Genomic DNA, 23,830 nt, shown 5'->3' on the forward strand with positions numbered 1-23,830 from the left:
GAATTGTAGAAGTTCGCTTTAAAATTGAATTAAGTAACGTTCAGGGCAAGGCCTTCCCGAATGAACCCGCTGTAGCTCAGATGGGTCCGCAGATTCTCGCCTCTAGCCTGGAAGGTACAGAGTTGGCGGCCGTGGCTCACTGCACGTTCTGGACACGACTGCCTGGGCGGGTTTGCTCGGATCCTTGATTTACTTTTCTCACTCACGGACTTGGGACTTTTTATAAGGCCGTGAAAGAAAGAGATAATTCTCTTTTAGTTTCCTGCAATGAAATGATGTTAGAAATAGAATTTTTTTTTTTTTTTTTTTGCATCGCCACATTTCTGCTTTCCAACTCTGATCTGTTTGGGTTTTTAATGGTCCCTTCTCAAGTTTTCTTGCTTCCTTTCTTTATTTTCTAATGTTCTCCCCTTTAAACTCCCTTTGGCCTCTTCTCCTCCATCGTGTTTCCTTTCCTTTTCTGTCTTGGTTGTTCCCTCTGTGTATTCCAAATCCGTTCCTACCACTTTCCTAGCTTATTTTGTTATTTGTCTGTTTTTATCTGTTTACATGAAATTTGGAACAGAGTTCAACAGAGTTCCCAGCTAGTGTGGAAATTCCATAGTGTGAGAATATGCCTTAATAATTCAGACTGGCATCAATTAAATTCCAAGTTTCAAAAGCTTTTTTTTTTTTTTTTTTTTGGTCTCTAAAGATAGCAGCTTAAAACAAAATCAGGACGAACTGTTCACTTTATGGAATTGCTTTGACATTCATTCATTCATTCACTCATTTTTTTGGCTACCTTGTTCTAAATTTTGTAGCTCATGGATTGAGGTCCTGGATTGCATAAAATGCATTTTTATATTTCCAACACTTCACATAACAGAGTAACCATACAGAAGTTAGGAAACTTATTTCATGGGCGGGTGAAATTCTAGAGTCATATTCTGCTACATTGGTATTTGGTATGGAGATAATTACAAGGGCAACGTTGGCTATCCTTTCCCAGGGGACTGAGTTTCAGAAGTTCTAGAACCCCATGATTTTGTACCAGGCAACTAAGCCAGCTGTAAATTCTCACTCTGTCAACAATAATGTTAATTTTTGCACATAGGAGCATGCATTCGTTATCTATCTTATTTATACCATGAGGTGCTTTTTTTACATTTTTCTTTTTTAGGAGATGCCAGAGATTGAACCCAGGACCTTGAACATGCAAAGCAGGTGCTCAACCACTGAGCTATGCCCCACTCTGCACCACGAGGTCTTTTTATTTTTTAATTTTTTAAAAGATTTATTTTTATGTATTTTCCCCCCTCCCCCATTGTCTGCGCCCTGTGTCCATTCGCTGTGTGTTCTTCTGTGTCTGCTTGCATTCTTGTCAGCGGCACCAGGAATCTTTATCTCTTTTTGTTGTGTCATCTTGCTGCATCAGCTCTCCATGTGTGCAGTGCTACTCCTGGGCAGGCTGCGCAGCTCTCCTTGCGGGGTGCATTCCTTGTGTGTGGGGCTCCCCTATGTGGGGGACACCCCTGCATGGCACAGCCCTGGGTTTGAACCCTGGACCTCCCATGTGGTAGGCGGATGCTCTATCAATTGAGCCAAATCCACTTCCCCATGAGGTCTTTTAAATGGTGATTTTCTTTCCTTTTTTTTCCCCCTTTGGTAAAATTTTCATGATTCATTATTGTCAGAAAAAATGATTTTAAAGTTACTTTATGATAACTTTGTGACTTTTGCTTTTTTTTTAAAAGACCTTACAAACAGTCGTGTTTTATTTCTGCTGGAATATTTCAAGCTATTCAGAGAGAAAGGAGGTACATTCCAATTCGAGCATGAGACACAATTTAGGTACATTAGTTATCGTACAACACTTGTGGGGCCTTTGGCAATGGACCTGGTTTCTAATTGCAGTGTCCCCAGCAGAGACATCCTCTTCTCTGTCATATTTTTTCTTGGCCCTTCGCCTAGCATGTGAGGGGATTGAAAGCTTGGAGGAGCTGCTGGGGGAGCGAATGGATGGTGATGGCAGGGGGCACCAGTTCCCTGGATTTTCTCGACTTCTTGGCTGGGAGAAAGGCCCTCATTCTGGAAGAGATCTTCAGGTGTGATTAAAGGAATGTGGGAAATTTGTGAACCCTGCTTCTTCAGGAATGGAAGTAGAAGAAGGGCCACAGAGGCCCTTAGGAGGGTCTCCCTAGTAGGGGTTGTCCGAGTATACTGGAGCTTGGCCTGACTCCCACCTCACTGTGCTCTTTGGCTCAGTTTCCTCAGTGTGAAACACCAACCAAAATGGCGCCTACATCTTCCGGCCGGGCTTAAACCATGGCCCGCCCATGGCCAGCCATTGTCTCTTTTTCACTTCTTCAGAAGGAAATCGGAAACTGTACCCTGAAGAAGGTGAATATGGGATCTGTGTCAGTCTCGGGAGCTTCCCTGTATTTGTTTTGCCTTCAAGGGACCAACTTTAATGCCCCATTGTGATTAGAAGCTCAACGTTTCCAACCAAGAGGAAGGAGGAAGTTAGTATTTCTTGACGTGTTGAATAAATGCCGGATCCTGTGCTAGGAAAAAACCCACGCACACAAAAATGAAGTTATTAATAAGCTCCAAATAAGTAAAAACAAGCAAACAAACACATACATCGATGAATCAAAAGAGTATGGAGCCTTAAATACTGTGGGCTCTAGCCACCCCAGAGAGGTAAGCAGTTGAAACGGAAGTGAGCGGTTCCGGGAGAAGCTCTGCCAGGCAGAGTCCTTAGAGGGGGTGGAACTACCATCCATGGAGGATCTTCAAGTGTGTTCTTTCCACTCTGGCTGCCTGCTAGAATTACGTATGATTTAAGGATCTTCAGGGTGATTAGAAAGCTATATGCGGGCACCACCATTGAGGCACTGCTAGAATTGCTCTGGGTTGAAGCTGAAAGAGGCAATTGTTAAAAGTTCCCAGGGCATTCTCCTGTGTGGTCAGGGTTGAGACCGGCTGACTTCCAGTGTCCAGGCATTTCCCGGAGTGATGAGTGATGTCATCTCATCCTCCCACAACTTTGGACCAATGGCATTCCTCTCTTGGTTTGCTGGACCAGGAAATGGAGGCAGGAGACACCCGTGGTTTGCCCATGTGGCGTAGCCCTGAACTGGACTCTTATAACCCTGGATGGCTGACTTTCAAGTCTTCATTTCATTGGGCCACTTGGAAGCAGAGGATAAAAAGGCGAGCTGAGGAGAAAGTTGACAGCAGCATTTACTTTTATTTCTCAGCTTCCTAGCTACAAAGAAGGTCTAAGATCTGAAGATGAAATTAAGAAAAAAACCCAAATATATACCTATGCCAGTTAGCCTGCATGATTTAGGTTTGTGTCGTTTAGGTGAGTGCGGGTAATCGAGGCCCTCAAACCTTCTCCATGGTCGGGTTTTCTTTTTTCTTTTCTTCTCTGTTTTTATCTCATCTAATCCTAAAATCAAACTCAATTGTTTTTCCAGTGCTCAGAAAGATACTGAGATAAATGCAGGTTGTTTAAATGACATGAAGAAAGTGAAGAAGAAAAAAATGCTTAATCATAGTCATAGCTCATCAAACTAAACCCCATATTCTTTTATTTTACCTTTAGCATTAAAATTTTTTTTAATTTTTTAATTCATCAATCAACTAATTAAGTTTTGAGGTGCCATGGCTGGGGATTGAGCCTGGTACCTGGTATGTGGGTCCCCCATCTGTCTGCTTGTTGTTTGTTTTGTTTGTTTTAGGAGGCACCAGGGACCCAAGTGGGACCTCCCATGTGAGAAGTAGGTGCTCTACCTCTTGAGCCACACCTGCTCCCCCCTTTAGCATTGATTAGTACCTTCTTTGCTTTTGCTACAAAAATATTACAATAGAATTGTTAACTATAGTCTGTGAGTTACATGAGTTATATTTTCCCTATGTATCACCATATTCTTACCTTGTAATAGGAGAACATTCTTATTTATATTATTAACCACAATCCTCCCCTACTGCTAAACTCACTGGTATACATTCCCTATATTATCCTCCAGCTCTAGTCCCCTAATATTAACCTTCCGAGACTGCCTGTTTCAGCCACAATCACTTCCATAAATCATCAGTGTTTGTTACACTCATTATGATATACTACCATCAGCCTCACCCATTGCCACATATTTACAATTGACTTTATTAAGCATTCCACATACATCCAGCATCAGCTCCCCCTTCTCAGCTCACATTCCGTCCCTCACCAACCCACACTCCATAGTCCAACTTCCTAAGTCTGCTCATCTATAGCAGGGTTTTCTTTCCTCTAGGTCTTTCAGATAATTGTCACAACACCCTGCTGCAGTCTGTTAGTGGTAGACATAACCTCTAGCATTGCCTGTACAACTAGGAAATTGGAAATATCTGAGTAGTCCATTGTTTGCACAAAATTTCCAGCTGTGTGTCTGGAAAGTTCTGCAAGACGTCGAATCCTTGAAGTCTATAATCTGGGGGACTTAAAACTCTTCTCATTATTCCTTTTTGCCGTGAAGTACTTGCAGAATTATTTCTGCAAACCGATTAGGTGCTATTTTTAATGCCCTCCCCCCAAATTTTGCTCTTTTAAAGAACTAGTTTATCGATAAGGCCAACAGGCATTCGGGTACTCAAGTTTGGCACTTGTGCCTGGGATGCAATCCAGTGAGGTGGTTTTCCACATTGCTCAATCCGCAAGGCTGCTGTTTTCCTCATGCGAATCTCCAGAACCAGCAGCTAAAAGCAAGTCTTTGAAATCTTAGGAATATGTATAAATGCACTCCCTCAGGTTAGAAGTGTGCATGGTCTCCTCCAGTGCTCACACGACTTGATTAACAGGTTCTGGGCCATACACAATGATGGGCTACCAACCAGCTTGGCCCAGAGCTCTCTGCTTCTTTGTTCTTTGTTTTTCTTGCTCAGCCATAGTGACTGATGAAACCAAAGTTGCTTCTCTATGGTGAGTCCAACCCTTTCCTAAGTAGTCTGTGTCTGATATTGGGAAATGGCTAGCAAAGTTACTGAGTAACTTGTAGAAGCAGTCACCGATTCTACAGTTTTTACACCAAACAACTGTAGCTCACAGAAGTGAAGTACCAGTCATTTTCAGCACATCTGAAAAAATGCAGACAAGGAGCTTGTACTCAAGAGTCGAAGGCCATTCTCTTCTTTCTAGACACGTGGCCATTCCTGATTCAGTAAGTTCCTTACTTAAGTTTTCGCCTGTGGGCTTTCAAACTCAAAAGTCCTCAATTTGCTACGAGAGTAAACTCTCCAAAACACATACCTGATCTGGTCCATTCCTTTGCCTAAAAGGAGCTTCTCATCGACTAGGTTCAAAACTCACACACTGTCTGGAGTGTGGCTTCAAATCCCTTGTAATCCAATTCCAGCCACTCTCCCAATCTCACTCCTTGAAGCTCTTGATCAAAGGCACATTAGAAGGCATTTCCCCTTCTGTCCTTCCTTGTCTCTCCAGCTGTAACAAGTACCTTTCTTTCTTCCTGTCCCATCGTTTTAGGCCAATTCTACTCTAATGTCAAGAGCTGCCTCTACTTGTGACTGAATTTCTCTCCAGTGTTTGCTGTGTTTAAGCAGCACTGATTTTGGTCCGTCCATTATAGAAATCACTGTAGAATACTTTTTGTTGTGGTTGTGAATAGATTAGTCCTCCCCCATCTGTTTAATAGATTTTACTAATTTTGTTGGGCTGAATTAGATTTGATTAATCTAACAGGTTAATTAAATTTTAATTAAATTAAATTTTAAAAATTCATGCATACATTCACTCATTCAGGGAGCTTGACTGACTGTTGCTCATGGGCTGGCTTCTGTATCAGGGGTGGAGATTAAAAACATTACCTGTCCTCAAGGAATGGATAGCTCGGTGAGGAAGATGACAAGGACATAGACAATTAAAGGCAGTGGGCTAAGAGCTGTCTTTCACTGTGCAAGAAAAGGGACCTGTAGAAGCACCTAACCAGATAGATGGTGCTGATCCATCGGTGAGGGACTCAAAAAAATGTCCGATGGAACAAGCCACCCTCTCAACTGAGTTTTTAGGAACAAAGAGTTTTGCTCATCCCAGTCAACCCTCACAGTTCCAGTCCAGATCTTTGGACAGAATAAATGGTTAATAATTTATAGAACTGTACTGTTGGAGTAACAAAATAAGGGGAGGTTGTCAAGAACCAAAGAAATAGCTTTAATAACATCCATGGCCAGGATTATTTGCACACAGTGCACCACACATCACCCTGCTGAGAACCTTGAAGGGATGATCTTGCTGAATCTTGTCACAGCCTTGAGAGGCTGGGACTGTTCTGATTCTCATTTTATTGATGAAGAACCAAGGCTTAGGGAGGAAAAATGACTTACTGGGGTTGCTTGATTGGCGATAGAGAATTAGGGATTCTAAAGCTAGAAGATGGGCTTGGAGCTGAAGCTCCTGACTCACTACATTATGTGGAAAAATTGACTGTTTTTTTTAAAAATCACTGACCAATTTACTTAGCAGTTGGCTTCCTAATTCTTTGTAGTATCTTTATATTTAGATGTGACAATGCTTTAATCTTCCACAAAGCCCTGAGGGTGCTTCTTTTAGTTTTATGGGAAATAGCTATTTTTATGATGTTTGCTAAAAGCATGTTTAAACAATTTTCCATTAAGTGGGGGGATGTTTTCCCTTCGAATATCAGAAGGAGCCATTAAATAAAATCTTACAAAAACTTGCTGAGAGCAACCTTATATATTTCCCTGCATGTGAATCCCATTAGAAAATTTTAGATTTGGACGTGATCATAGTGTTCATTTGTTCCGATCCTTTCTTTTTACAGATAAAATCATAAAACTGCAGTATTTTAATCTAGACAAGATCTTAGATAGAATCTACTCTAACCTCTGTTTTTTTTTTTTGTCTTTTTTTGGTCTTTATTTATTTTTTTAATGTTACATTAACAAAATATGAGGTCCCCATATACCCCCAGCCCCCTCACCCCACTCCTCCGCCCATAACAACAACCTCCTCCAACATCATGAGACATTCATTGCATGTGGTGAATACATCTCTGAGCACTGCTGTACCTCATGGTCAATGGTCCACACCGTAGCCCACACTCTCCCCCAGTCCACCCGTGGGCCATGGGAGGACATGCAAGATCTGGTAACTCTCCCTGCAGCAACACCCAGGACAACTCCAACCCCCGAAAATGCCCCCACATCACATCTCTTCCTCCCACTCCCTACCCCCAGCAGTCACCATGGCCACTTTCTCCACACCAATGCCACATTTTCTTCAATTACTAATCACAAAGTTCATGAATAGACTATCAGTAAGTCCACTCTCATCCATACTCTATTCCTCCATCCTGTGGACCTTAGAATGGCTGTGTCCACTCCACATCTATATCAAGAGGGTGCTTCGATTCCACATGGATACTGGATGCAATTCTCCTGCTTTCAGTTGTAGGCACTCTTGGCTCCCTGGTCTGGTGTTTTTTGGTACAGGCTCTTTCTATGCAGATAAAATCATGATCTTTTAAATCTGAAAGCGATGTCAGATGTGATCTCTTCTAATTCTTCATTTTTGAGGAGAAGGAGTTGAAATCCACAGAGGAGAGATGACTTGCCCAGCTTGTCAAGTCGGTACAGCTAGATGCTCTACATCTGTCTCCTCTTTCTTGCCTTGCCTTCACCACTTGCCTTCAGCTGCTGAAGGTATTGAGACCATGTTGTGCTCAGTATTGCAGTTCTAGCATTTATAGTGGAAGCCCTTCAAGCAAAGGGACCCTGATTGCTACAAATAGACAACTATGGCCAAAGGCCATCCACTGCCATGCCTGTCTAGATAGATCATCTATTTAATTGGTATGTAGTTTCGGGGAAGATTTTTAACCCCTGCTTGCCACTTCAAATTTAAGTCTCTTGTGGAGACTTATTTCCTACTGTATATTTAGATTGTTTTCTGCCTAGTTCTAAAAAACTGCACCTTGCTTACTTTGCAGTTGAAGATTTCCTTTCTTGTTTTCCTTTTCTTGCGTTTCTAGGGCTTGAAGTTGGTGAGTTATCTTGCCAGACTCCTCTGGAGACTTTCCTGATTTCTACAGAAGTTGGCTGCTATTTTCATTCCACAATTACCAGTGTGAAAAAGGAACTTGCGTTACTTCATCATAATTGTTTCACATTAGTACTGGCAAAATGAAAACATAATTCAATCTGTGCTTGGTCCAGCAGCCAGGTTACAATAGAAATTTTTAGTAACATAGTCCCTGCGTTGAAAAACCTGTGTCTTCTTTGAGGTTCATTAAGCCCAATGCTGAATGCATACTGTTTACTATTAATTTTTTCCCCTTGTAGTTTAATATTTTTCCAGGAAATGAAATGCAAGTTTAATAAGAATAGTAATTGATGGAACCGTATGTTGTAAGTATAATTAAAGTTGCTGATATAAATGTGTTGAAGGAGAGCCTGGCAAGATGCGTTATAACTGTACTAAACCAACATGATTTGAACACAATTTATTCTGTATAAGTTCATCTGCATCAGGATAGGATTTCGAATTAAACTAATTTTAATTAACTTTAATTAACGTTTCCACTTCCAATTTTTAAATTCTGAGTGAAGGAACTCTTTGGGTTGTCAATTAAAATAATCTTACAACTCAAAACACTCTAAAGAGAGCATGTGGGAATCAAATCTACTTTTCTTATTATGAGTTTTGTATGTATAAAAGTAAAACAATGTGAGGTAAGAGGAGCTGGAGACTGAATTCAGGTTGGCCTTCATATTTCTCTCCTCTTTGAATGAAAAATTGTAGCCCAAAATATATTTTCCTCTGCTTTTAAGGGAACTATCAATAGCCTGTCAGCAAAATGACTGCCTCTAAGAGGTGGGAAACAACTACTACAGTGATATTTCTAGAGGCTTCTTTTGGCCTAACATTTTGATTTTGGCAGTTCCCTGGAGAGAAGTGATAATATGCAGAGAACAGAAGATGGGGTCCAGGGCAGCTTTTCTTAAGTCAATATTTCTCCTGGAAGATGATCATTTTAATCTTCTGGGCTAAAATTTTCTAATTTTCTAATTGGATCTCCATACTGGCGAGTGGCAGCAGATGGACAGAAAGTGAGAAAACTAAATTAAGCAGCATGTGTCATAACATTGTGCCAACTGTTTCCTACCTGTGCGTGAGCTTCTCTTTAGGGACCTAAACTATATCTCCTGGAAGGTCCATTAGTCTAACTCCCAGGTAATTTTAGTAAATAGATGAACATTAACTTACTGTGCTATCCCAGTGGCCGAAGAGTTAATGCACCTTCAAATTTGCCTAATTATGCCCCAAACTGACTTTTGCCTCTTGATGAGAGAGGCAGAGATGAGCATTTCTACTGTCTTGAATTCAAAACTGTAATTACTGCCAGACATAGGCATCTTTATTGCCTTCTTGTCAAAGCATCACAGTGAGGGTTACTAGATAAAAGAGGATGCCAGATAAGTTTGAATTTCAGATAAATAATGACTGACTTTTTTAGTGTATGTCCCATGCAGTATGATGCTAAAATATTACCCACCACTTATCTGAAATTCAGATTTACCTGGGCATCCTTTATTTCCTTTTGCTTAATGTAGAAACCCTAGTCATGCCTCCTCACTGTTTAATGTGCTTAGTTTTTAAAGCCTAAAGGTAATCTTTTTGGCAACCTCTTCTAGCTAATACCTTGATGTTCCTCTATCTCTTTCTACCAGGAAAGGAGGCATATAGAATTTCCCCACTTATTTTTTTCATTATTATTGATTATTATCAAGGACATAGGTTTATTTTTAAAAGATTTAAAAAAAAAATTCTATTTATCCCACTTCCCCTCATTGTTTGCACTTGCTGTGTCTATTTGTTATATGCTCATCTTCTTTTTGAAGGCACCAGAACTGAACCCAGGACCTCCCATATGGAAGAGCAGCACCTAATTGCTTGAAGCACCTCTGCTCCCTGCTTTGTGGTGTCTTTCATTATGTTTTCCTCTTTGTATCTCTTTGTTGTATCATCTTGTTCCTTCAGCTTGCCACGCCAGCCCATCACATCAGCTCGCTGTCTTGCTTGTCTTCTTTAGGAGGCACTGGGAACCAAACCCAGGACCTCCCATGTGGTAGGCGGGAGCTCAATTGCTTGAAGCCACATCTGCTTCCCAAGGACATAGGTTTAGATTAAACATGGAATGAGATAGCTATTCATTCTATTACTGAAGAGATAGTTAAAGTACAAGGGAAAATATTACAATGCATGACAAGAAAATCAAGTGCAGGATCTTGTATAAAGCTATGTTTGGAAACCTTGACTTTAGAATTACTGATCAGATAACTTTTGTGAGTGAGGAATATAATGTGTGTCATAGAAGTAACACTCTTCTTGGTTGTTTTAGGGGAATGCTCTTATTTTTGCACTATTGTTGGAGTTCTGAAAATAAAAGTTCATAAAAATAAATCCCTAAAATTCTTTCAAAAGAGTCAGTGATTTAGAAGGAAAAAGTACAACGCCCCAACTAGATTAAACAGTAAAAGAGACCTGCACCCTTTCCTCCTCTGCCAGTTGGGGGAACTTTGGGGAGTCCCCTCCATAGCAGAAGTCCTTGAGCTTGGCTGGCCGGGGTGGTGTGGGGGCTGGGGCTGCCTGGAGAACTCTGATGCCTGGCAACAAATGGGTTTGTAAGGAGATCAAGGCTGTGGTGTGAGAAGGAATAGGTACAGCATCAATGACACAAAGAAATGATCCCATAATCTTTTGAGTATAATTCTGATAACTATATTTGTGTAGTTTTCTGGGGAAGGGGGAGATTCAATTCTCTGAGGTCTTCTTGGTGAGGCGACAGGGGAAGGAGTGTGGTGAGAATTCCCAATCCTTCTGAAACCCAGGAACATGCAAGATCTCCCAGAGACAGGCTCCAAGGCATAGCTGGGGATCAAGGGCTGGAGCAAGGCTGCAAGGGTGTTCTCCAGCCTTAGGGGACTGGCTAAGGGCTGAGTGATTCTCCCTTCTTGGATGTGAGCTGGGTTTGAAAAGAGCACTGGGGATGGGGAAGATAACGACTTGAAAGGATTTTGTTTATTTGGCGACATAGTGTCCTTATACCTTGGGAAATTATAGCAGAAGAATCAGGAAGAGTATTTCTGAGCTACATTTGAAAAGTTATACATACCACTTTTAAGATATATTACTTGTTCCTCTCACCAAGATCATTTTGTTGGAAAATAGAGTAAGGGAAGCAGAGGCTGGGAATCAGCCCTTATTTCAGGTTCCTCTTGATGCAACTGTCTAGATGCAGCTCCCTGGAAGCTTCAGGAAGCTCTAGAGGAGGCTGTCCAGATTTGAGAGGAGACTCTTCTAATGTTGAGACTAGAAGATTCTAGCCACACCTGTGCTGGGAGGCCTGGGATGATGATGTATCCTGGGAGTGACAGGGGCAGCTCTAGAATTCTGCTGTATTAACTTTGTTGACTTCCTGGGCACTGCCTTGGAAGGAGTTATTAGAATCACTGGTCGTCTGGTTTTGGAGTGAACAGCACTATCCTCCATCGATGCTGACAAACCTCTAGCTAGCTTCACTAATTGGCAGACCCAGTTTGCTCACCCACCCATCCATCCATCCATTCATCCATCCATCCATCCTTCCAACCTTCCTTCCTTCTATCCATCCATCTACTCATCCATCCATCTTTCCAACCTTCCTTCCTTCTATCCATCCATCTACTCATCCATCCATCCTTCCATCCTTCTAGTCTTCCTTCCTTCCATCCTTCCATTCTTCCTACTTTCCTTCCTTCCTTCCTTCCATCCATCCAACCATTCTTCCATCCATCCATCCTTCCATTGATCCATGTATCCTTCCAGCCAGCCTTCCTTCCTTCCATCCTTCTAGCCAACCTGCTTGCTAATTGCTGAGTGGGTGGGAAAGCTGAAGAGGAACCCTGAAGATTCAGTTTTCACTTTGACACCCAGTGCAGCCCTTAGTGCCTACCAGATTTCTGGTCTGTGATGAAGTTTAAAAATTTGGCCTTATCAATGATGAAGTCATTCTGGGCAAAAGAAGCGGTTCATTTTCAATCCTACCCAAACCATCTCCTGCGCCAGAACTGTTCAGTTACTTTGGAATTCCCTTCAGCCACATGTGCTAACCTGGGCAGGGAATCATGTTTACTCTCTTTCTTTTTCTTTTCTTTTCTTTTTAAATACATTGCAGTTGGTTTTTCTTCCACTCACCGGCCCACTTCAGTCATTCCTTCCTTCCATCTATCCATCCATCCATCCATCCAATCATTCTTCCATCCATCCATCCATCCATCCATCCATCCATCCATCCATCCATCCATCATCCATCTATCTTTCCCTTCAACAAATATCCATTGCCTATTTGCTCTATACCAGGCACTGTTTAGGCACTGCAGATATTCCAGGGAACAAAACAGATAAAAATCCCCACCCCTCCATGGACCTTTTCTTCTAGTTGGAGAGATAGACAATACACAAGATTTGAAGAGAAGATGTTATGGAGAAAGATGAAGTTAGGTGTGTTGAGGAGGAGTGTCAAATAGGGTGCTCAGTAAAGTCTCCACCAGGAAGGCGACATGTAAGCAGAGACTTGACGTAGGGGAGGGAATGGAGGCATAGAGACATCCCAGGGAAGAGCCCGTGAGGCCGAGGACACAGCAGTGACAAGCTGCTGGGGCAGGAGAATGCCCAGAGAGCAGTAAGACTAGGTGAGCAAGACTGGGGCTGGGGGCGAGGTGGGCAGGGCCTTGTAGGCAACGGTTGGTCAGGACTTTGGTTTTCACTCTAAGTAGCTGGAGATCCAGTTTTGAAGAGAGGAATGACATGATCTGAGTTTTTTTTCAATTTCAATTTTAATTTTTTAATTTTAATTTTTAGGAGGTACTGAGCATGGATTGAACCCAGGACCTCATATATGAGAGGCGGGTGCTCAATCATTGAGCTACATCTGCTCCTCAATGGGAGTTGGTTTTTCATTTGTTTGTTTGTTTTGTTTTTAAGAGGTACCAGGGCACTGAACCTAGAACTTGTATATAGGAGGCAGGTGCTCGACAACTTCAGCTACATCCGCTCCCATGACCTGACTTTCTATTATAAACATTTTCAGATCTTTGCAGAAATAAAATAACATGATGCTGCTGCATAGACTCATCACCCACCTTCAACAATTATAGTATTTTATTTGTCAATATTTCAGTATGTATTTATAAAGGATGAGGGCTCTTTTTAAAAACGTACCTACAAAATTATTATGATATTTTAAAGGTTAGTATTTCTTTAACATCATGCTTCTGAATCAATTAATACACTGAAGGTTGAACTGATGGGATTTCTTGACATGCGAGAGGAGTCCAACATTGGGCATTAATTAAAATCTTGCATTTATTGGAAGACGTCTGTGTGCTTCAAAGTCGATTTTAAAGATTAACATCAAGCATCTGGCTTCATGGTTTTTAATTCCTTTCCATAAACATTACCCAATTTTACCAACTCTTCAGATAGAGAAAATGCTGCTATTCTTATTTTCACATGAAAAAGGGCACAGAGTGATGGTTAAGTAACTTGATGCTAAAGTCCCTTAGACAGTGGTTTAGAAAATCCTTGTAAACTAGGAATGACTTATGCGGACTTGAACTTTCTCTTGCTCTATCTACTCTTGTCTATGTGAAATGTGGGTGGGCCAGTGGGCACATGCCAGGCTTGATTTACTCACCTTTCAAGGTAATTTTAATTATTTCAAGGGCTATCACAGAATTAGTCCTATAGTATTCAATTCAGCTGCCATCCATTTAAAGAAATTGGAAAGACTCATGCTGTACTGGACAGTGCTCACCAGGATCCCGCGGTCTCACAGGATGAATGTGTGTGACTGTTAACTGCAGTGCCCAGCGATGGGACCAGAGAAGCTCTGTGTCAAGGTAGAGACCGACAGCCGAGTGGAGAAGCTGAGTCTGGATGTGATCAGGATTTCTTCTGGCTCACAGGGGCTGGGCAAGAGTGTTCTTGGCAGGACACAGCATGAGCAATGGCACAGCAATTCTGGGAAGTGCATGCAATTGGCTGTTGGAGCACAAAGTGCCCGGAAGGTGGGTGAAGGAGCAGCAAGAGATGAGTCCAAAGAAAGAGAGCAAGGCATTCCGGAGAGGGCGTTGTATCTGTTACCCAACATCAAAGTAATGATAATAGCGGTCAAAACTCCAAAGCGCCAAGCAAGTTCATGGAATCCCTGTCCTTGACAAGGTCTGTTGTCGCCACGGGCTCGGTCGTCTCTTCCCACAAGATGCATGTGGTATGCAGCCTTCTACATGTGCCTCGTGTCTGCAGCCCACAGTGTGCAGAGGTGTCGTTGCTACACTGCAGAGGCTTCTACCATGGGTTCTTTTCTTTTTTTTGTATTTATTTATTAATTTTTAAAAAAGATTTATTTATTTATTTATCTCCCCGCCCCTCCCCCCCGGTTGTCTGTTCTCTGTATCTATTTGCTGCATCTTCTTTGTCTGCTTCTGTTGTTGTCAGCAGCACGGGAATCTGTGTTTCTTTTGGTTGCGTCATCTTGTGTCAGCTCTCCATGTGTGCGGCACCATTCCTGGGCAGGCTGAACTTTGTTTTACGCTGGGCGGCTCTCCTTACAGAGCGCTCTCCTTGCACGTGGGGCTCCCCTATGGGGCGACACCCCTGCGTGGCACAGCACTCCTCATGCGCATCAGCACTGTGCATGGGCCGGCTCCACCTGGGTCAAGGAGGCCTGGGGTTTGAGCTGCAGACCTCCCATGTGGTAGGCGGATGCCCTATCCATTGGGCCAAGCCTGACACCTATTTATTTATTTTTAATGTTACATTAAAAAAAATGTGAGGTTCCCTTATACCCCCTACCCCCCTCACCCCACTCCTCCCATAACAACAACCTCCTCCATCATCATGGGACATTCATTGCACTTGGTGAATACATCTCTGAGCACTGCTGCACCTCATGGCCAATATTCCACATTATAGTTTACACTCTCCCCCAGTCCACCCAGTGGGCCATGGGAGGACATACAATGTCCAGCAACTGTCCCTGCAGTACTACCCAGGACAACTCCAAGTCCTGAAATTTCTTAAGCAGGAAGCATGAGTTTTTTCCCTTGTTGTATTAGAGAACACAAGAATGGGTGGCTCTTTGAGCTTGCTAATTGCAGTGTGGGTGGGAAAGCTGAAGAAGAACCCTGAAGATTTAGTTTTCATTTTGATACCCAATGCAGCCCTTAGTGCCTACCCAGAGAGGTATTCGGATTTCTGGTCTGTGATGAAGTTTAAAAATTTGGCTTTCTCACTGATGAAGTCATTCTGGGCAAAAGAAGCTGTTCATTTTCAACCCTACCCAAACCATCTGTGCCAGAACTGTTCAGTTGCTTTGGAATTCTGTTCAGCCACATGTGTTAACCTGGGCAGGGAATCATGAATACTCCCTTCCTTTTTCTCTTCTTTTCTTTTTCAATACATCTCAGTTGGTTTTTCTTCCACTCACCTTCCCACTTCGGTCATTGTGGATAGAGCTCTGTGATCGAGGTTTAGGTCAAGCATAGAGAGTTGATCCCCGCACCCCGTTTCCTTCATCTTCTCATCTCTTGCTTCATTCCATTTTCTCCCCATTTTCTCATGCCTTGTATTAGAGCGGTGACGTTTTTGTGGGAAAGTCGTTCTAGCCATTTAGAAACCTGGTGGCCGTCGCTGACCGCCCTGATGGTCGTGGGAGTGCCATGCAGACCAAAAAGCAGGGCTGCTGCCTCTTTCCAATCATCCTTCAGGCATTTGATTACTCTTGGGAAAGAGTTTTGAAGTGCGGGGCCATGCACTCTTGGGACCCATTGAAGAAATTCTAGCTGGCTACAGATGTTATTGCTGGCCACAGGCTTGGGACAGAATCATGGTCACACAATCATAAATCTGGAAAGGAATCCGGAAAGTATCTAGTTGAAATTTCTCCCTTTGTGGGCAAAGAAACTGAAGTCCAGATATGTTTGGTGACTTGCTTAAGCCATACACGTGTGATTGGTAGTTTATTGACTAGAACCCAGGAGTTTTGAGTCGGTCTAGAACTTCTTTCCACACCACCCTGCCTCCCTTATTTTATTACATTTGCAGCGTTGGGATCTCTAACCACTTACAGGTGCCCAAATAAATGTTTGAAGCAAAAATTTCCATTGGCTATTCTGGCCAAGTTTGTGAGGACATTTTATGTGATGACACGTTGATCCTATCTCTTGGATGAGATCATAAATTAAGTGACTTGTGGACCACATTCAAAAGCAGGGCAGAGGCCAGTGTTTATGCTGTATTATCTTTGGTATTTGGAGCTCTATGCTTTAATGTTAGTTAATGAGTCTAGATTTCATGCCTGCAGGGCCTTTTCCCAAAGGTCCAAATCTTCCTCCTTGAGTTGTCTGCTTGGCAAGGCTGGCCTTCTTCTCTTGTTGTTTTCCATGTGCATTAGTCAGGGTTCTCTAGGGAAAAAGAACTTACAGGAGATATCTGTAAATAGTATGAGATTTTATAAAATCGTAAAATTTATACACAAGCCCAACTTTTGTAGGGCAGGCTGCAAGCCAGGGGCTCCAATGCCGGTCCTTGATGAATTCCCCTGGAGGAGCCAGCTGGCTGGCGTGGAGATGAGAATTCTCTCTCTGAATACTGAAATCACTTCTCCTTTTAAGGCCTTCAACTGATTGCATAAGATGTCACTCATCGCCAACAGCAATCTCCTCAGTTGTGATTGTCGATATAACCAGCCATCTATGCAATCAACTCACTGAGGATTAAAGTCCGTGAAATACCCTTGTATTACAGTTAGCCCAGTGCTTGCTTGACTAGACAACTGGGGACCATGACCTGGCTGAGTTGACATGAGTCCAATCAACACACCATGCTGTCCCCTTTTTCTTCTCCTTTTTTTGGGTATCTGTCTTTATTTTATCCTACTTCCTGGCTGAAAGTAAGTAGATGCTCACTCAATGCTGTTGAATGAATGGATGAATTTCTTAATAATTCTGCATATGAGTAAATTAATTATTCTCTTAATGTAGTGTCATAGTTTCTGTGGGAATTAGACTGGACATCAGCCTTGGGCTTGAGAAGGTGTGGTGTCAAGCTGCAGCTCTCTTGACTTATCTTCTTGGTCTTGCTCCTTGCATCTCACTTCGGGTCCTGCCCTCAGTTCACTTGTGATCGACTGGTGTGAGTGGAGATGAGGGAAATCCACTCAGATTGTTGGGTTGCACATTAACAACTGGCAAGAGATGAGAAGATATTGATGCAAGGTGATTCTTGTTTCTCATTAGGGTGCAAAAAGCAACACTGGCTTGTGTTTGGGTGGGTGAAGCTATCTTATGTGAGTGAGAAAACCTCTTGACATTTTATAGAGAGCCTTAAATTTTTGAATGACTCCAGGGTTTTGCTCCTTGTGCATCAAAAACTTCAGGACCCTGGTACATGAAGAGTCTTGGCACACCGTTTTCAATTTGCTTATGGGCTAAAATAGATATTTTCTGTAATCCTGTTTTCAGGAAAGAGCCAAGCATTCATCCAGCCATTCTACTGTATCAGATCCATCAGCTCTGTTTTCATGGAACTCGGCAGAGCCCTCAATCTCTGCACTAAAAATTGAATGAACGTTTTCCCTCAAAAAAGTGTTACTGGCTTTGTAACTGTGGGTCATTCCCAATGGGAACTAATATTTATGAGTTTTGGAATAACTTCTAAGGCAATGAATTTGTTCCCAAATGGGAAGTGCTCGGCTCTTGGCTCGCAGTGCTTTTGGGTGGAGTGCCCAGGGACTCTCTGTGTTCAGCAGACAGACTGCCTGCACTGTTGGCTCCATGGTTTCCTGAGTGATTTTGGTGATCCACTTAATCTCTTTGTACTTGGTTACCTTGTTTCTAAAATAACTGGGGTTAAAATAGTGCTGCTTTGGGTTGTTTTGGGTGTTAAATGAGTTAATACATGGAAAGCACTTAACATAGTACCTGGCACGGTCATCAATTTAGAGGGAAAATTCATTTGCCTCCTCTACCAGCTACTTTGCTCCTGCTAGACCAAAGGTTGTGCTGGGTTTTCCAGAAGTCCAGGGTGTGGTTCAGACTTAGAGCCCAAGCTGAAACAGCAGCTTTAACCCTTCCCCCTAGATAATTTTATGGAGCTTCATTGAACTGCTCATATCACCAGTAATTTTCCTGAAGAAGCTTTCTTCTGTACCCTTTTGGGAAGAGCATTGTTTTCCTCTGTTAATCAAGAAAGAAACACAATAAATAAAGAATTGTACTCAGTTCATGAATAGTAGGAGACAGGAAATAGAAATATAAAACCTTTCTAAAAGCAGTGTAGAAGAGCTAGAATCTTTCATTTCCAAAAGGGTTGAAAGAATCTACTTTTGCCATACAAAAAATAAATTTTATCCTGTCTGCTCTAGAATGTACTACCATGAAATTTATGGGGGTTGCTCAGAACTGGCTCACTTAACTTGAGCTTCTCTAAGGGTGACGTTCTGGATTTTTTTCTTCTAGATGCTAATATTTTAGATCAACCTAGGCTTTTCTTTTAAAAACATCTTTTTGCTGCCATGGAGAGTGCATAAAAATCCCAATGCAAAATTGCCTAGAGATTAGAAATAGCCACATGTAGGTTCTAGTCACGGATAGAAACCACCTCTAACCTGTTCTATAATGATATTTCACACAGAGAGCTCCATGAGAAACTACACCCAGATTAATGTTGGTACACACAGGCTTTTGTTTCCTTGATCCGTTATTCTGTGATAGCAACAGACTCAACAGTACCTCTTACCAAGTTCCTAATTCTCCATTGATTCATTTGTTCAGTATTTACTGGATACCCCCTAAGGTGCAGAGTACCAAGCCAGGTGCTTTGGGGTGATAAAAATTTAGAATACAGTACCCATCATCTTTTACAGCCTAACTGGGGATGCAAAACACAATGTGGACCATGTAATTAGACACATTCCGCCATCATTTATTGAATGTCTGCTTTTTGTCAAGACTATTCTGGAAACTGGGACACACAGGTGAGGGCAGTAGGGTCTCTTTCCCAGAGACTCACAGTAAACACAGAGAACGCACTGGAGATAAGGACTCTAGAACAGTTACATACATGATACTCGGGGAGCGCAGGTGAACTCTGTCAAGGAAGCCGGCGGCTGCTTCCTGAGGATGCAGTGTTTTTACTCAGGAGATGGTGACCTCTTGGCCAAGATAGGAAACAGTGGGACAAGGTCCAGGGCTGTGCTAGCTTGATTGGGGGCACCAGGGATCCGGCTGGAGCGGGGAGACGGGCCAGCTCATGACGGGCTGATGAGAAGGTGTCTACATTGCCCCCATGGGCCAGGGGCTCTTTCTCTGGAGTCTCCGTGGAGGACCATTCAAGATTATCAACCATGAAGGCAATGGAGCCCTGTGCTCCCTGCAGAACCTGGTACTGGCTTGCCACAGTCCTTGTGGTTCCTGTCTGCTCTCCCTGTCTCCCATCTCAGGGAACCTCTCTCTCCTGTGCTTTGTCTTCTGGTTTTCTCTTTCTGCCTTTTGGCTCCTCTCTGTGGCTTGCTTTGACTTCTGGCTTCTAGTTTCTTCTCTTTCTCAGGCTTCCAGTAATATGGGTTAAAGACCCACCCTGATTCAGTCGGCCACACCTTAACTACTAATAAGGGACATCTATTTACAAATAAATTCACACCCACGGGATTGCGGATTAAGTTCAAGAATATGTCCTTTGAGAGAGTATGTAATTCTATCTATCACAACACTGAACAGGAAATCCCTGCTAAGTGTCACCTCTTTGTCAAATTCAGCCTTGCTTCATCCGTCTTATTTTTCATGGGTTTTATTGGACCACACAGTCCCATTTGGCACTGTCAATCATTCCTTAAGGCTTTTTACTTCCTTAAAGCTTTTTACTCCTCATTTTCTTGATTGTTCCAGAACTCTAACTTTCTAGCATGTGTTTCTTCCATGAACTCTTAGAAAGTTGATGTAACCAGCTGTGACCCTGTGCTCTTCTTATTCTGCCAATTTTAAAGAGGTGGATTGAGGAGTGAAGAATAGTATCTGCAAATTATAAAGTTATAAAAACTGGAATCCAGGGTGACTTGGTAGCAATGACTTAAAATTTGAGCTGTCGTTTTCCTACACTTGTCCTGTGCTGGTCATGTGAGTTCTAAGTGCTCCAACTGTTTTATGCTTTGTCTCTGCCTCTTAAAGACCTAGTATGGTCCAGAATTTACAATGAGCCTTGCTCTCTAAAGGTTATGAATTAATCGTGAATCTCTGAGAAAAATGACTGTCGATTAGAAACCAGGTAATTTCATTTTATCATTGAATAAATTTGGACTTGTATATTTCAGTGGAGGGAGCACAATTTTTAAGCAAGTTCGCCATAAACAATTTCCCCTTCGGGTTACCATAATAGGCAAACACCTTTTACCACTACGGACTGCAAGAGGTAATGAAAGATTAGCTCACATTATGATTCATTATTTCAAAATGTCAGAATAAAGTGGATCGGCCCCATCTCCCAAGCATCTTATTCTTTAGAGAGAGCTGCCTCTTTGGGCTCTTCTAATGTTAATGGATTCACTATCTTCTTTTTTTTTTTTTTTTTTTTTTTATCGTTTTCTCTCTTTGTTTCCATTTCCAGGCCAAATTCAGATACCCGGCGCCAGAATGGCAGAGAGAGATTGGCCAGTGCAGGTGACAAGGGGGGCATGGCCCTGGAGACAGCCAAGGAGACGCGCTACTGTGCGGTGTGCAATGACTACGCCTCTGGCTACCACTACGGGGTCTGGTCCTGCGAGGGCTGCAAGGCCTTCTTCAAGAGAAGCATTCAAGGTAACCGTGAGGACTGGTCCCATTGTCCCTGCCAACAGTGGAAGGGGCCGAGGAAGGGAGACACACCGTCAGCTCGTTGTGCAAAATGCTGATGCTTAGTAGGTCCACTAGGATCTTTGGTGGAAGCACGTGGGGAGGCAGGAGCTGGCGTACACCAGCGCGGCTGTGGCCCAGCGATCCTGTTGCCGGATTTTCTCTGGGTTCTTGGCTATGTAACAAAAAAGATTTTTAAGTACACACCTGTTCAGTTAGGCCTGCAGTTTATTAAGAAAATGGGAGGAGGAGAAAATAATGGATTACGGGTTCTAGGTAAAGAGAAGAAAAGGGCTAAAAGAGGGTAAAAGGGGCTGATTTACAGACTACAAGTCCCTATTACAGATTTTAAGTCCCAGTTATAGAGTACAGGTCACCAGGTCCACTTGCATGGTAATCCGGGCAGGGAGAGAAAGGGCATTCTGCTTCTGTGCTTGCTTCTTCTTTTTTTTTTTTTAGATTTTAATTTTTTTTTATTTGAGAAGTACATACCATACAGGATTCCCATACATCACACAAAATTAACTTTATTGTTCTAAATAAATGCCTAACAGTTAAAAAAGTAATATAGCAAATAAAGAAGGCTAAATAATAAATATACAGAAATCTGAAAACCGTGTATTTTTTTTGGCAAACCTTTTTCTGTATTTACATAAAATAAGAAAGGTATATAAATTAATAGAAGACATCGTTTTATAATTAATATATGGATGTGATACTGACATATATTTTTAAAATATGCTTTCATTCCCATATCCCTTATTTTTGTGTTTACCTTTGTAGCAGTTTGAGATTATTTATGAACCCCCAAAAAGAGAAGGATTATTTTGTAAACTAGTCTGTTCCTTTATGTGTGATATCCTTTGTATTAGATTCAGTGGAAATCTCTTTGATTAAATTATGTTATGATTAGGGCTTTGATTCAACCGCATCAGTAAAGCACAACTCAGGTTAAGTCCCTGCCCGCTTGGAGGGCTGATGTAAGTGGACAGTCAAGAAGTTCCACCGCTTTGCTAATGTTGGGGGAGGAATCCCAGTTGTTTGCTGTTTTGATGGGTTACCCCACCCATTAACTGCCCAGGGAGTCTGGGCTTTTCCTTGATCCTGGGTGAAATCCCGTTCTGAATGGGGGTTCTTGCGAGTTCTTCCAGCAGCCTCCTGGTGGAGTCTCCAGGGCCACATGTTTTTCTGCCAGGTCCCTGGTTCTTCTCTTTTTCCCTAACCTAGTCAGCCTCAATTCTTCTTTCTCCACTTGGCAAGATCCACCCAGCTGAGCAATCCTTTTTACAAGAAGAGAATTTCAGTAGCTGGGTCTCCGAGTGAAAAAGAGGGGTTGTCCATGCATGCTTGGAGGTGGCAAGTGGACATTCATGTTTTGCAGGCAGCTGTGCTTTTAGATTACGGTGTGACGGTAGCTGTCGATACGTAATTATCTACGTCCCTTGGCTTCATCCAGTTAGAGGTTTTGTTCCCAGCTTTGCTCCAGACTGATTACACTTTAACTTCTTCTCTTCTTCCTACTCTTCCAACTCAGTGGGATGGATGGCCTGACCTTGTGCCAACATGAGAAGACTCATGGTTGGTGATTTGCAGTAGGGGACATAACATGTGTACCAGACAGTTCTTAAGTATCCATCTATAAAATTTCATTCTCCTCCTGCCTTGATCCTTTTCTAGGACGTAGTTCACCACATGCTGCTTCCCTGGAAGCCTGCCAGCTACATTCACTTTCTGCCCCAGGAGTGTCTGTGTCACTACATGACATATGCTACCCTGGGAAACGTCATCTCTTTACTACCTAAAATATCTCTGCTAAAGACCTCTGTCTGACAGGAACTAATCAGCTTAGACTAATTGAATTCACTTTTTGTCTTAATAGGTGTGTTTTTCTCTATTCTTTTTCCTTTGCCTTCTCAGCTTAAGTGAAGCTTGGTATATAAACACTAAGATCTTTGGGATGGAATTGTTCCCCCTGTGGAAACTTAGACTTCTATAACCTATTGGAAATCAAAGTGTTCTAAATTAACTGATTGATTGGAAAAGGAATTCTGCTTTCTGCTGTAGCTGTCTGCTGCATCTCCTCACTGACTTCCTAAGGGAAGAAAGCTGGGGGATGACGCATACTGTTTATTTTTCCCTTCCATTGCCAGGTTTTTTTTTCGTTTGTTTGTTTTTAGTATTCATATCTTAATAGAGTAGCCTGGGAGGTCAACTCAGTCCACTTTAAAAGCATTTTCCTTGACACTTACTGCTTTCAACATCTTTTAGAACTCTGCTATAAGACTTGGACTTATTTGTTGGTATTTTTTTTTAATTGATGATGTTCTATGAGAGTAAATCTTTGTTAAACTATATGTGGAATAACAAAACCAATTAAATTTACTAATATGCTATTTTATTTCAGAGAAATATTTATTTTTTTCATTTCTTGCTAGTATAAACCCTTAGATACCTTTTGACAACAATCTTCATTTGTGGTTTTGCTCTTTATTTGATTTTATGTCAACTAAAATGTCATTGTTGTAAGCAAGCCCTCAATCTGATAGTAAAAATGCATCCTATAGAGGTTGATTAAGAAATAAGTTCATCCAAAAATGTGAACAAGCCATTTACCTGACACTGAGTTTCCTTACCAGTCAAAATTATTTAAAAAGGTGGCTGCCAACCTTTTTCTGTAAAAGACCCATATTAAATATTTTAGCCTTTGTTGGCAAAGAGTCCCTGTCCCAATACTCAACTCTACCATTGCAGCCTGGAAGCAGACTTTGATGATATGTATATAAACGGGCATGGCTGTGTACCCATAAAACTTTATTTACAAAAACAGGTGCCTGATCTGTTGGTCTGTGGGCATCATTTGCTACTTTCTAATTTAAAGGATGGAGAGGGAATAGAT

At 42.1% G+C, this 23,830-nt stretch overlaps 1 protein-coding gene across 1 annotated transcript in view; it reads left to right on the forward strand.

Annotated features, from left to right (window-relative positions):
* ESR1 (estrogen receptor 1) overlaps positions 1-23,830 on the forward strand; it is a 387,555-nt gene that overhangs the window by 119,142 nt on the left and 244,583 nt on the right. Inside the window, 1 exon segment of the mRNA XM_058289585.2 lies at positions 20,711-20,901. Within this exon segment, the coding sequence (XP_058145568.2) occupies positions 20,711-20,901 (191 nt within the window).

Source organism: Dasypus novemcinctus, chromosome 28, assembly GCF_030445035.2.
Source record: "Dasypus novemcinctus isolate mDasNov1 chromosome 28, mDasNov1.1.hap2, whole genome shotgun sequence".
NCBI classification, from domain to species: Eukaryota; Metazoa; Chordata; class Mammalia; order Cingulata; family Dasypodidae; genus Dasypus; species Dasypus novemcinctus.